Raw genomic sequence first — 13,527 nt, 5'->3', positions numbered from 1 at the left:
CTCAGTGATCCTCCTACCTCAGCCTCCTGAGTGCTGTAATCATAGGTGTGCACCACCACATTGGGGAGAAAACACACTTTGCAACACTAGAGATATAATTGGGCCCTTGCATAAGCTACACTCCAGTCCTGGGAACAAGTGTGACCCTCATCAAAGTGCTTACCCAGGTGGCAGCAGGGCTCTGGTCAGAAGCTGGCTACTGTTTCTGTCCAGAACAGAGCAGGCAGGAGGGCACAGGGACTGGACCTTGGTTGCCCCAGAAAAGATTTTCTGACACATGGAATCACTCTAACAAAACCTGACATTTCAGGGAGTGGGTGGTGGGTGGCACACATCTGTAATCCAGAGACTGAGGCAGGAGGATCTCCAAGAGTTTGATGCCAGTCTGGGCTACAAAGTGAGACTCTGTCTCAAAAACAAACCAAAGCAAAACCCAAAAACCATGACATTTCATTTCTTTTACCCTCAATTCATAAAGAGGCAGGAGGCAAACAAGATTGATACTGGGCTCTTTTTCCCATAATATAAATTTTGAAAATAATTTTTAATAAAGATTGATACCAGGGTGCTGTTAGCCCAAGGATTCTAACACAGAACCAACAGCTTCTGCTCTGTTTTCTTCTCAGCGGGTGTCCAGCTTGTCATTTACAAAGTGTCCCCACCCAGTTGATGAGTGGCTAGGATGGCAGCCAAAGCAGATGATGCTTTACACACAGAAGGTGAGGCCTGAGAACACAGAGCCAGCAAGGGCGGGACACAAGGACTGAGTCACCATAAGTGGACAGAGAAGACAGCCCTAACAGGGTGTGGGGGTATAGCTCAGGGGTAGAGCATTTGACTGCAGATCAAGAGGTCCCTGGTTCAAATCCGGGTGCCCCCTTCCCTGTTCATTTTTTTTAGTTCCATAAATGGGAACAAGAGTAAATACAGCCAGAGAGCCACTAAAAGACAAGGAATTTGCTCAGGTTCATTCTTGCCCTAAAATAATTGTTCCACATTCCCAGGGAATCAGTAAAAGCCCCCCCACAAGGACCCCTCCTGGGTTTTAATTAATACAAAATCCCCAGGAAGTAATTTCAAATCTAATTGTATGTCTAGAGGTAAAGGCAGGCATGGTGGCACACCTGTGTAATCCTAGCTCTCTGAACAGCTAAGGCAAAAGGGCTGCAAGTTCAAGCCTCCCCTCTTCAACCTATTCTCTTAGCAAAACATTCTCTTTTTCAAAAGAAAAAAATACAGTCCTGGAGCTGTAACAGTGTGAAGAGCCTGAATTCAATCCCCATTACCAGGGAAAATCTTTTATACCCTAAACCTGTGAACACAACTTGGCCAGCTGATGTATGACACAGTAAAAGCAAAGATGTTCAACGTGTACTTTTGAAAGCTTAAAAAAGAAAAAAAGCAAGCTTAGTACAGAGGTGTTACAAGCAGAAAGAACGAGAGTCCTGTCACAGAGCTGCCCATCTGGTGGGTGGTGACACTTCACACAGAGCTGGCCAAGGCAGAGAAAAAGTCTAGATGCAATTGCTCTTTCCAAAACACTGTCTCACTTTTTCTAGTTATTTCTAATTAAAGACTTTCTAAAATTTACCAGGCTGCTAAAATTTACCAGGCTGCCTCTATTATGCTTTTTTTTTTTTTTTTTTGGCATTGGGAATTGAACTCAGGAAGGACCTTCTGCTTCCCAGGAAGGCACTGTGCTGGTTGAGCCATAACCCAGCCTCCTACCTCTATCTGAACTAAAGACCAGTATTAACCTGATGCTGGGTAATGGGTAACCTCCCTCTCTACAGGGTTGGGGGAGCTCTTTCTTTCTTTCTTTTTTGGATAAGGTCTGGATAAATTGCTCAGGCTGGGCTCAACTTTCAATTCTCCTGGGCATTGGGACTATAGTTGTGTCTGGCTTTCCGAAATACTAGCTGCAGTGAGGAGCAGAAGAGATGCCAGTGTAAAACTGAGCTAGAGCCACACAGAATAGTGAGCGCACAAGCAGAGGCACACCAGGTGGCCTTTGGATTTTCAACAGGCTGCCAAAACAAATGGGGACAAAAGTCTTCAAAAGAGCATGCTTAGCTCAGCGGTAGAGCACCTGTGTGTGAGAACCTGCAATCAATTCCAGCACCAAATGGGCACAAGAAAATCAGGCTGGAGTAACTGGATATATTCTGAAAAAGTTAATCACACACCAGACACCAGACACCAGCATTAATTTGAAAACACAGATTTGTGAGGCCATTAGAGGAATACAGAACAAAATACCAAACCAGAAGAGACACAAAGACTTCTTAATAAGGAGACACAAAATACAGGCATAAAGAAAAATACTGATAAATTCTACATCAGCCGAGCATGGTGCTTCAGGCCTGTCATCCCACCACTTTGAGTCAAGGGCAGCCTGGGTTACACAAATGAGTTTAAGGCCAGCTGAAACTACAGTGAGACCCTGTATCAAAAACAAAATTCCTGTAATCTCAGCACTGGGGAGGCTGAGGCAGGAGGATCCTCGCAAATTCAAGACCAGCCTGGACTACAAAGTGAGCTCAAGGCCAACCCGAACTGCATATGGAGACCCTGTCTCAAAAAGACAACTAAAATACAATAAAATAAACTGCTAAGACAACAGGGACGCTACAGAAGAGGAGAAACAATTTGCAAAATATGTACCTGGCAAACAAAACAAAAACCAAAACTGGTGTTCAGAATATATAAAGAACTCTTAAAAATTGAGCGGGGTATCACTTGCGTGTTGTCGCAATTTTAAATCAAGCACCCTTTCGTAAAATGAAGTAAAATATAAAATAATAAAAAAAATGACTGGGGATGTAGCTCAGACAAGGATCCTAGATTCCGTTTCCTGGACTCCTGGATTCCGAAAAGAAGAAAGAAACAAAACATTTCACAGCTCCAAAGTAAAGGCTGGAAAGAGCCAATTAAGGAACGAGGGGAAGGGCGGGAAGTTTCTGAGGGTTTAGCGCAAGGACTCGGAGAACTTGCTGCACGGTTTAGGTTTATCTCCGTTCACTGGGCCAGAAGCGGGCGGGCTGGCGGAGAGCCCTGGCCCGAGGGTCAGCAAAAAGTCATCTCGGAAACGCAGGGAGCGCGCTGCGCAAGGAGGCCGAATCCGGAAGGCGGAAACCACGACAACGTGTCTACGCCGCCGTCACGTGATAGACCAGCTGTTCATGACGTCATCGATTCCGATCCTGACGCGACCTGATGACGCAGATCCCGGAAGTGCACTCTAGGCCTGGACCAGAAAGTCTCTGCTGCTGCTTCCCAGAGCAGGTCCCGCGAGGGCGAGCAGGCAAACGTCCCGGCGTATCCTCCTGATCTCTCCCTAGCCTCTCGCCCCGCGTAGCGAGGACACGTCGCCACTACCATGGGGGGCGGGGACCTGGTACGTAGGGTTAGGGTTAGGCCTGGGCGGGGATCGAGTGGCTATGGGGGTGGAAATTGGCAGGGATTGGGGGTAACAAACAGGGGTGGGTAGTGGTCACCATGGTAACGAGGTCCTCCCGCTGAAGAGGGGACGGGTCCTTAGGACCATAAGGATGGGGCTGGCACTTGGGAAAGCATGCGAGGGTCCTGCGAATTGTGGCTCGTGATGTGTGTGTACTGGTTGGCAGATTCTAAGACCGTGACACACGAATTTTTTCGTTTTAAATTTAATTATTAAAAACTTAATTTTAAAAAAATTATTAACTATGGTGCTTGGAATGGAACCGCTGATCTTATATCACTGAGCTACACCCCCAGCCAGGCTTTGTTTCCTGCATCATACATATCTGGGGACACGGGACACATTTCCTCTTAGCTAGTTGAGTCCTGTGCAGGGTCAGAGCTGGGGCACTTGGACCCGGTTCTCCCTGTTCCCAAGCCGTATCTTTGAAGGAACCTTAGGTCCACCTTTTGGACTTGCGCTCCCGCGTCAGTGCTGACTTTTTTTTTTTTTTTTTTTTTTTGAGTGCTGCTTTCTGATCTGTCCTGTAGTGACTGTGCTTTCTTCTGTAGTCACAGCGCTTATATGTGTAGCGATTGCTCGTAAGCGCTGCAGCTCCTTTGTAAGGGAGTCAGGCTTCAGGTTGGGAAGAGGGTGCCGTGCAAGCCTGGGAACGACTTACCTTCCCAAGTGGAGTGAATGGAACCAGCAAATGGATCCACCTGAAGATCTGTCCAGGAGTTAAGTTTAGTTTGTCAGGCGTCGTGAGAGTGAGTTCCAGAACTCCTTCAAGCTTCATGCAGCTTAGTGCATTCTTCAGAAAACTATTTTGAGTTGGTTCTTTACCCCAGACCTGTGCTGTTGAGAGTTTAGTTCTGATTAAATAATCAACTAGATTGTGTGTGTGTATGTGTGTGTGTGTGTATGTGTGTTGAAACTGGCATTTAGCAGCATTGCTGGATTCTTGCCTAGTTGTGACAAAGAAAGATGTCTTCAGACATTGCCACCAGTTCTCTGGGGTCAGATCACACATGGCTAAGGGAGTGAAGGCAGCCAGCCAGCTGTCTCCTAAGCTTCTCCTCCTCTCTTCACCCTCAGAGTGCTCCTCTTCCTCTCCTGTACACCACCCAATGCTTGGGCTCCGGTTGCCCCCTTGGGAAGTAACACTGAAGGAGGTGGACAGATTTCTGCAGAGGGAAGGGCATTCACAGTTACAGCCCCATTCTTGTGCTGGAGGCAGAGGTCGAACTGATGGAGAAGGGGTACAAGATGAAGCGAGCTGAGGAAGGAGGTTCTGGGCCTTGTGTAGGGACTGGGCTTTGTCTTGTTGGTGCTGGACATGGGAGAGGTGTGGCCATCTGTCACTCAGAGAGTGGACAATATTATGAAGACAAAATAAGACAACGCACACAAAGTATCTGGCAGGTGGAAAGAGTGCAGGCAAAGAGCTCTCTTGCTGTGCTTTTCTCTCTCTTTCCTCAACTGCTTCTTTTCGATCATACAGTTCTTTCTCCTCCTTTTAGTCAGTTCTTCCCTCCTTCCTTCACCTTGGCCTACTGGTCCTGACCCTGCCTCAGCCTCCTGAGGGCGCCACTACACTGGGTTGTTTTGGGCTTATTATTATGGTGCTGAGGGCTCAGATGTGCTAGGCAAGCACTTGACCCTGACATCTGGTCCACACTGTCTGCCTTGTCACAGCGGGGCAGTGGCAGTGTGAGACAGGGCCACAGCCATGCAGCTGAATCATGCTGTCTCCCCTCCACTGCAGAACCTGAAGAAGAGCTGGCACCCGCAGACGCTCCGCAATGTGGAAAAGGTGTGGAAGGCCGAGCAGAAGCATGAGGCCGAGCGGAAGAAGATCGAGGAGCTACAGCGTGAGTTGCGGGAGGAGCGAGCCCGTGAGGAGATGCAGCGCTATGCAGAGGACGTGGGCGCCGTCAAGTGAGTCAGTCTGGGCCAGGACAGTGGCGGTGTCACGTGTGTCTTGTGTTGGTGCCTGGGTCCTGGAGTCAGACTCCCTTGGCTTTTTTTTTGTCCCACTGACCCTCAGACCTGCTGGTCTTTTGTGAATGTGAGGGGAGGGTGAGTTCACACTTGGGTGTGAGGCATCTGGGAGGAGTCCAGCTCTCTACCAAGGCTGCCCCCACAACCTGCCTGCTCCTGCCTCAGCCTCCTGAGCTCTGTGTCACTATACCCTCAGCCTCCTACCAGACAGTTGTGCTTGCTGTCTGCAGTGTCCCAGAGTCACCCACACTCAGCTGACACCAGCATTCTTGTGCACCCTTGGCCAGTGGCCCCTGCCCCTGCACACCCAGGCTGTGTTTGTCCCTGTTCCTCTTGGCCAATGGAGGTGCTGAGTGGGTGTTGACAGATGGATCAGTGTGGAGCCCCAGTTTTCAGGGCGCCTCCAGGCAGGGAAGGTGCTCACTGGAATCCACCTCCCAACAGCTGGGTGCAACCACTTTGGCTTGGGGGGTCCCAAAAACTCAAGAGGCTGAGGGAGGATTAAATAAGCTTAATTGTTGAAACCTGAGCAACACAGTGAGACCTAGTCTCCTGGGGACTTTTTTTTTGCAGTGATAGGAACTAACCCAGGGTCTTGCGGATGCCAGACACACACTGTAAAGAGGTTTTTTTTTTTTATTTTAATTTTTTTTTTTTTTTTGCGGTACCAGGGATTGAACTCACTATCTTGCGCTTGCCAGACATGCACTTATGCCGCTAAGCTAAATCCCTGGCCCTATTTTTAATTTTAATTTTAATTTTAATTTTGAGATAAGGTCTTGCTATGCAGTTCATTCTGGGCTTGAGCTCACTGTGCAGCACAGGCTGACCTCGAACTCATGGCCATCCTTTTGCCTCAGCCTCTTGAGTGCCAGGATGACAGGTGTGTGCCACCACACCCGGCCCTGCTGGGATCTGGTTTTGTACGCAGGTCTAGAGACGTCTGCATTTTCCTTTGATTGTGCTCGTCGTTTGTCTGTAACCAGAAAGAAAGAGGAGAAGCTGGACTGGATGTATCAGGGCCCCGGTGGGATGGTGAACCGTGACGAGTACCTGCTGGGACGCCCCATTGACAAGTACGTGTTCGAGAAGGCGGAGGACAAGGAGGCCGGCTGCTCCTCCGAGACCGGGCTGCTTCCGGGCTCCATCTTCGCTCCAGCAGGGGCCAACTCCCTTCTGGACATGGCCAGCAAGATCCGGGAGGACCCGCTTTTCCTCATCAGGTACCTGAGGTGCAGAGTCTCTGCCAGGCCAAGGGTGTCCGTCTGCAGGCAGACGGTCTGGGATCGGGGCCAGGACCTGTCCAGGCCGTACGGGAGAGGGCTGGCAAAGTACAATGGCATGCCAGACCCTGCCTGGTCATTTATCTTCTGTTTGTTTCTGTGTTTTGTTTTGTTCTGTTTTATTTTGTTTTGTTTGAGACAGAGTCTCACTGTATAGTCCAGGTTGGCCTTCAACTCATAGCCACTCTCCTGCTTCAGCCTCTCAAGTGCTGGCCTTACAAGGCATGTGCCACTGTGCTCCAGTTATTCATTTATCTTTGACTCTTAAATAGAAATAGGAGTTGAGGCGAGGTAACAGAGTGGACTAGGTGCTTCTCTGAAATTTGAGGTGCGTGTAGCACTGCGGAAGTGGTGAACAGGCTTTCTTCTCCCCATTTCTTTTGTTGCAAGGGGGCAGCAGAGCCCTTTGGAAAGGAGGAATCTGCTTTGTAGCGGCTAAGCTGTAGCCGACGTAGGCAGAGCTGATAAGTGAGGTCGGGCTGCGTCCATTATTACAAAGTCGCGGTTTTATAAATTTCTCTATTTAGGAAGAAAGAGGAGGAGAAAAAAAGAGAAGTGTTGAACAACCCTGTGAAAATGAAGAAAATCAGGGAGCTGGTGAGTTGTTTATAAAACAGGCATAAAGCCACCCCTACCATGAGTTTATCTTCACTTCCTGTTACTTCAAGGAAAAACTCAGAAGTCTTTTTAATTTTTGTTGGTTTTTGAGACCTGGTCTCACTGTGTGACCCAGGTTAGCCTTGAACTCTAGGTGATCGTCCTTGCCTCAGCCTCCCTAGTGCTGGGATTATATGTAGGTGCCACCAGCCCTGGCTGGAGCACTTTTGAATGGGAAGCAGGGGACCCCTGAACAGTGGCTCTGGGAACTCTTGTATCTCTCCTCAGAGGTTCTGCTTAGGAGGCCAGGGTGGTGAGGACATAGCCCTCGTCTCCCATGGTGCCCCATGCCCTGAAGGGGACAGGAGGCAGTGGCCTGTGTGAGGCCCTGTCCTGCCTGGGGCTTGGGCAGACACCTCAGGAATCCTGTGAGGTCACGCTCTGGGCATTTTCTAGTTGCAAATGAGTCTGGAAAAAAAGGAGAAGAAGAAAAAGAAGGAGAAGAAAAAGAAGCACAAGAAACACAAGCACAGGAGCTCAAGTAGCACCCGGTCCAGCAGCGAGGACGAGCCCAGTCGGGGGAGGTGAGGGTAGAGGCCCATGGAGCTGGGCAGTGCAGGGCATTGCATTTCCGGTCGGGACACTGGGTGAGGGCTGTGACAGGGTGCTGGGGGTGTGGCAGTACAGGTGGGGCTGGCAGTGCTGCCACAGAGGGACCTAAGTGAGCTCACCTGAGCCTCTAGAGCTCGGCCGACCTCCCAGTTTAGCTCATTTGCACCTTGGCTTGGGTCCTCAGGACAGAAGGGGTTATTTGGGGATCAGACTGTGTAGTTGAGGCTGGGCTGGAACTCATGGTGATCCTCTTGCTTCGGCCTCCTGAGTGCTGGGATGATGGGTGTGCGCCATCCTCCTGCTCAGGTTTGAGGTGGGTTTTACGTAGGCTTTTTTTTAATGGATTAATGAGCCTGCGTGGGCCCCATTTGTGTCTGTGCTGTGGGAAGAGTCAGCTGAGTCATGCTTAGGCCCCAGAATAGCAGCCCGAGGTGAGAGGCTGTGCCCACAGCTCCTCCCAGAGAAACCTGCCAGTGATGTGGCCCACTGTGCAGACGTCTTGGACAGCTCTGCTGGGTGAGAGCAGAGGAGGACGGAGCCTCCCACTGGCCCTTGGTGGGCGGGCTGCTTTCTCAGTGAGTGTGTCTGTTTACATCTTAGGGCTCAAAAGAAGGCCACGGACTCCTTTCCAGTTTTGTCCAAAGTCCCCGGCTATGGCTTACAGGTAGGGACATGGGCTTCTCTGGGGGACCGAAAGAGCCACAATGGTCCTGGCACAGCCAGGAGCTCTGCACAGGGCCAGCTCCCAGCCCTCTGCAAGTCACCTGCGGGAAACCTCCCAGCTGCCAGTGCACTGATGCCTTCTGAGTTGTCTTTACTTTTACTCTTCTGGTGGCGCTGGGGTTTTGAACCCAGGACCTTTGCACTGAGCTACAATCCCCAGACCTTTTAAAAATGTTTTGAGGCAGAGTCTTGCTAAGTCAGTCAGTCGCTGAAGCTGGGCTAGAATTTGTGGTCCTCCTGCCTCGTCCTCCCCAAGTGCAGGATGGCAGGTGTGCTCTGGTGCACCCGGCTCTGTGGCATCTTGCAGCCTGCCGCCCTGACCCCATCCTCCGTGCCCTGCTTTGCTGCATGCTGGGCCCTGGCTTGCTGCCTGGAGCTGCCCTCTGGCTTGGCCAGTGAAGTTTTCTCCTCCCTTTCTCCCTCCCCTCCCTGTCAGGTCAGGGACCCTGCCCGGGGCCCTTCGGTGGCAGAGGCCAAGGGCACGTCTGGGCTGAATGACCGGTCCAGGTCGCCGAGCTCTTCCCGCTCTCCGTCCAGACACGCCAGCAGGAGGAACCCCAAGGACAGGAGCCCCAGGGACAGGAGCCCCCGGTCCCCGCCACGCAGTCGAGTTCAGTGAGTGCGGGGTGCCCTGGAGCCCGTGAGCACTGGGAGGTTTCAGACAGCTCTGTCCTGCTGTAGGGGGACATGGTCCAGACTGAAGAGGCTGCATGCTCTGTGTCCCCTGCAGGCACAATGGTAAAGGCAGCCACAGAGAGCGGGCCCCAACCCAGAGCCCGTCCCCGTCCCTGAAGAAGGCCTGCCTGCAGCGGCGCATGCCCGGCTATACCAGGTGAGGGGCGCTGGACCCACCGGCAGGAGCTCCACACAGCTACACCCTTAGCTCACTCTGAAGCTGTGCTTTGGAGCAGGAGCGTGTTACATTGCTCAGGCCAGGCTTGAGCTTGCGATCCTCCTGCCTCAGCATCCCAGAGTGCTGGGTGACAGGAGGGTACCCCAGCCCGCCAGATGCCGGCAGGTGTGGAGCCAGCCTGAGGTGGGCGTGCAGGGCACCCAGCCCCTCTCCAGGGTCCTGGAGTGCCTTGGGCCCCGTAGGCCCAAGGGGAAGGCTGCAGGGCTCCCAGGCTCCTTGGGGAGCTCCCCAGCCAGCCCATCCTCCACGACACCCTCCAGCGGCGCCTGCATCCTGCATGTCCAGCCTCATTTCCCCTTCTCTCCTTCTGCTGTTGCTTGGGTTTTGTCTGATTCTGTCAACCATTGTTGCGGTGCTGATGGTTCCTTACTTGTCTGTTTTCCTCCACGGTACCGGGGGCTAAACCAGGGTCTTCACAATGAATACCTGCACAGCTCTGTAGTTTTAAAGTTTGAGCAGGGTCACGAGGTATAGATTTGGTCTCACATTCCCTTCCTCAGTTTCCCCTCGGGCCACCATGCCTTGCTGAAATTCTGTCTCAAACGCTTTTTTTATTGCCTGAGACTATTTGTTGACATACATTGTTTTGCCTTGTGGTAGTCTCATTTTAATTTTATATTAGTTCCATTGCTTTTAAAATTTCTTACAGGCAACATAGCACTTTTTTTTTTTTTGGTGGCAGTGGGACTCAAACCTAGAACCTCTGCACTTAGTGACCTACCCACTTTTTTTTTTTTCTTGTACCAGGAATTGAGACCCACGCTTGATTTTTTTATTTTTTACATGACAGGTCTTTCTAAGTTGTACCCAAGCTGGGCTCAAATTTGAAATCCTGCCTCGACCTCTCATTGCTGGGATTATAGCCTGTGCCACCATGCCCAGTTGGGTGACACATTTGTAATTAAAAAATACCTATGCTCATCTGTCTGGCAAGCCTCAGGTTCTGAGTTCAATTCCCTATACCAAAAATTTTTTAAAAATACCTGTTAGGGGGCTGGGGATTTAGCTCAGTGGCATAAGTGTCTGCCTTACAAGCGTATGGCTGTGAGTTTGATCCCCGGTTCCGATTAAAAAAAAAAAACAACCTATGCTCAAACTTCTGTACCAGAAAATCATACCTCAGATGTGTCTGCAATTCCTGTTGATTTGTAAACTGTCTAGAACAAAAGTGGCAAAAGAAAATGGAAAATAGAGTTACTTTGTTTTTTTGAGACAGGTTCTTGCTGTGTAGCCCAGCTTGACTTCGAACTCCTGGGGTGCTCCTCCTTCCTCAGCTCCTCACTGCTGGGGATAACAGGCCTGTACCACCATGCCCAGCTGAAAATGGAATTATTCTTGCATTTATTGCAGTTACTATGGAGTTACAGTTTCTTAGATTATTTTAGTCAAGTGGATATGCATGCATTTTTCAAAGTCCTATAGTATTGAAAAATCTTTTTTTGTTGGTTGGCTTTTGTTATTTTGTGTTTTGAGATAGAGGGTCACTGTATGACCTTGAACTCACGTGATTCTCCTGCCTCAGTGTCCCAAGTGTGAGGACAATAGATGTGTGCCACCACACCCAGCTTTACGAGATCCTTAATGTCCTGAAAATTTGGGTGAAACTGGCACAGTGATATCTTATCTGTGTTCCCAGTACTTCAGAGGCTGAGACAGGATGATTGCCATGCAATTAGGACCAGCCTGGGCTATACACAGTAAGACCCTGTGTGAAAGAATCAAAACAAAAAAAATGAATAAAAATTTGGGTAAGGGGCCGGGGATGTAGTTTAGTGGCAAAGCACCTGCCTGGTAAGCACAAGGTCCAGAATTCAAATCTCAGTACCAAAAAAAATTGGTACTGATATTGGCCTGGCCTGCCAATCAGCAGTCAGCAGGAAACTGGTGCAGGCCTGCATTTCCCTGGAAAGAACTCTGCTGAGACAGCTGAGGTCTTGCCTGACCTCTCTCCCCTCCCCGCGCGCTGCTGCCCAGGGTGGGGAGCTGACCAGGAGTCTGCTCTTCACAGGAAGCTTTCCCCGGAGGAACTGGAGCGGAAGCGGCAGGAGATGCTGCAGAATGCGCGCTGGCGGGAGGAAGAGCGTCTGGACGCCCTCCGGAGGCACGCGCGGGAGGATGAGCGCGAGCACCGGTTGGAGCAGCTGGACTCCCGCGATGGCCGCTTCATCCAGTGAGTGCTGGCGGGTTCACTGGGCCCCCAGAGCTCCTGTGGGACTCCTCCTGCCTCAGCCTTCCCAGTGGAGCACAGGGATCCCAGGCATGTGCCACCGGCTCCCAGTTCAGATTCCTGAAATCCCTGGGCCTGCTTTTTACATAAGAATTGAAGGTCCAGGAAGCCTTTTTCCAATGAAACATTGACTTCTTTTCCAAATGAGAAATTTTCCCTTCTGGACATTAAAAAAACCTGTGGCTCCCGATGGGAGTCCCTGGAAACCCACCTGCTGTGTGTGGGCTTCGATCGCACAGTCGCTTGGTGGCCAGTGACCAGCCTCTTACTGCCGCCGGGTTGATGAACTTTTCCTTTTTGTCCTCACAGCCGCATGAAGCTGGAGAGTGCAGCCACATCCTCCCTCGAGGACCGGGTGAAGCGAAATATCCACTCCCTGCAGAGGACCTCAGCAGCGCTAGAGCGGAACTTCATGCGCAGGTGAGCGTGTCCTGCGCCAGCCTCCTGGAAGAGCACAAGTGACCTTTTCAGCAGACGGCAGGCTAGCACTGCACAAAGTGACCCTGGCCCTCTTGGAGCCACGGTGATACCATAGGGATCCCGGGGCTACACTGTCTCTGGCTCAGGTCTGCGCTGCACCTTTCTCCCACTGGCTTCACTTCTGAGGCGTGAACTGGACCTGCCTGCCGGAAAGCTCATTCACCACCTAGGTTCTGCTCACTGGGCTTCCTGAGGATAATGTGACAGAATGATGTCAGCTTAGAGCAGAGCCAAGAGAGTGACAGAACTGGAGGAGAATCAGCACAGAAAGCCTTGAGGGGCCTCCACACTTGGAACTGAAAAGGCACAATGTGTGCATATGTACAGATGTGTCACTTCTCCCCCGAAACTTGGGGCACAGCAAGAGGGTCCAGCTCACTCTGCAGCCTCAATCTCACAGCCAGGAGGTGCTGAGTCTCCTGAAGGGAAGGAGGCTTTCTCTCCTGGCCCACAGGGTTGACAGACACAGCGATGTAGACTCGGAACTGTAAGAGTCAGGACCACGTTGCCAGTGTGCCCTGGCTCCCCGGAGTAAAGACAACAGAAGCTGTCGTATCATGCCTTCTTTTTAAATCATGTGGTGACCTTTCTATAGTTCTCGATTTTCAGGAGTTTGCTACTACAGTATTTTTTAGTCATGTTAAAAAACAATACCAAAAGTTTCAAGAGGCAAGCAGGCCATGATATACCCAGCTTTAATCCCAGCAGGTGGGAGGCTGAGACAGGAGGATCGCAGTGAGTTTGAGGCCAATCTGGGCTACACAGCGAGACCCCAGTCTCAGCACATCTCCAGGGGTATTCCTTATCGGTGTTCTTTGTGTGTGCCTGCTGAGGGTGAAGCTCAGGGTCCCATCCGTACTGGGCAGGTGATTCCCCAACTCTGCTAGGTGGTCTGGACTCGAGTTAGCTGGGCCGCCACGTCACTGTGTTCCTGACCGCACTGCACTTGGAATGTATTCGGATTTTCATTTCTCAACACTTCTGATGCTTTAAACCCACCGCATCCCCAGAGAGACTGTAACACGCTGGTGTTATTCATTTCATCGCCTCTTCCTGCTGCTGATGCTACAGCTAATTATGCTCTTTATTTTATTACTTGGTAATAAAGGCCACATTTATTTTTGTAACTGTGTGAAAGCGACCACGTGCAGAGTGTGCAGTTTGCATAGACCTGTGACTTGTGTTGAATACAGGGAGATCCTGAGTCGGGGAGGAATTATGTAACCGTGTGTGGGCAGGCTGCTCGGAT

General features: G+C 50.8%; 1 protein-coding gene and 1 non-coding gene across 2 annotated transcripts; both read left to right on the top strand.

Moving 5' to 3' along the window:
* Positions 1-808: 808 nt before the first annotated feature.
* Trnac-gca (transfer RNA cysteine (anticodon GCA)) lies at positions 809-880 on the top strand. The gene has a single exon. It is a non-coding gene; the product is annotated as a tRNA-Cys (tRNA).
* Positions 881-3,201: 2,321 nt separating this feature from the next.
* Cwc25 (CWC25 spliceosome associated protein homolog) lies at positions 3,202-13,405 on the top strand. The gene is made up of 10 exons (XM_003467072.5): positions 3,202-3,397; positions 5,208-5,380; positions 6,430-6,666; positions 7,254-7,323; positions 7,780-7,907; positions 8,536-8,599; positions 9,095-9,273; positions 9,389-9,490; positions 11,580-11,741; positions 12,108-13,405. The coding sequence occupies exons 1-10, from the start codon at positions 3,380-3,382 to the stop codon at positions 12,220-12,222; spliced, it is 1,248 nt and encodes a 415-aa protein (XP_003467120.1). The 5' UTR covers positions 3,202-3,379; the 3' UTR covers positions 12,223-13,405.
* Positions 13,406-13,527: the final 122 nt, after the last annotated feature.

Source organism: Cavia porcellus, unplaced genomic scaffold (genome assembly GCF_034190915.1).
Source record: "Cavia porcellus strain 051 isolate PalLab524CR breed Dunkin Hartley unplaced genomic scaffold, mCavPor4.1 scaffold_6, whole genome shotgun sequence".
In the NCBI taxonomy this organism is placed as follows: Eukaryota; Metazoa; Chordata; class Mammalia; order Rodentia; family Caviidae; genus Cavia; species Cavia porcellus.
Note: the sequence above shows the minus strand (reverse complement) of the source record. Positions and strands in the feature narration are given on the sequence as shown.

Coding starts and splice junctions, on each gene's coding strand:
- Cwc25 (XM_003467072.5), top strand. Junction 8,600..9,094: donor TCCCCGGCTATGGCTTACAG/GTAGGGACATGG, acceptor CCTCCCTGTCAG/GTCAGGGACCCTGCCCGGGG. Junction 11,742..12,107: donor CGCGATGGCCGCTTCATCCA/GTGAGTGCTGGC, acceptor TTGTCCTCACAG/CCGCATGAAGCTGGAGAGTG.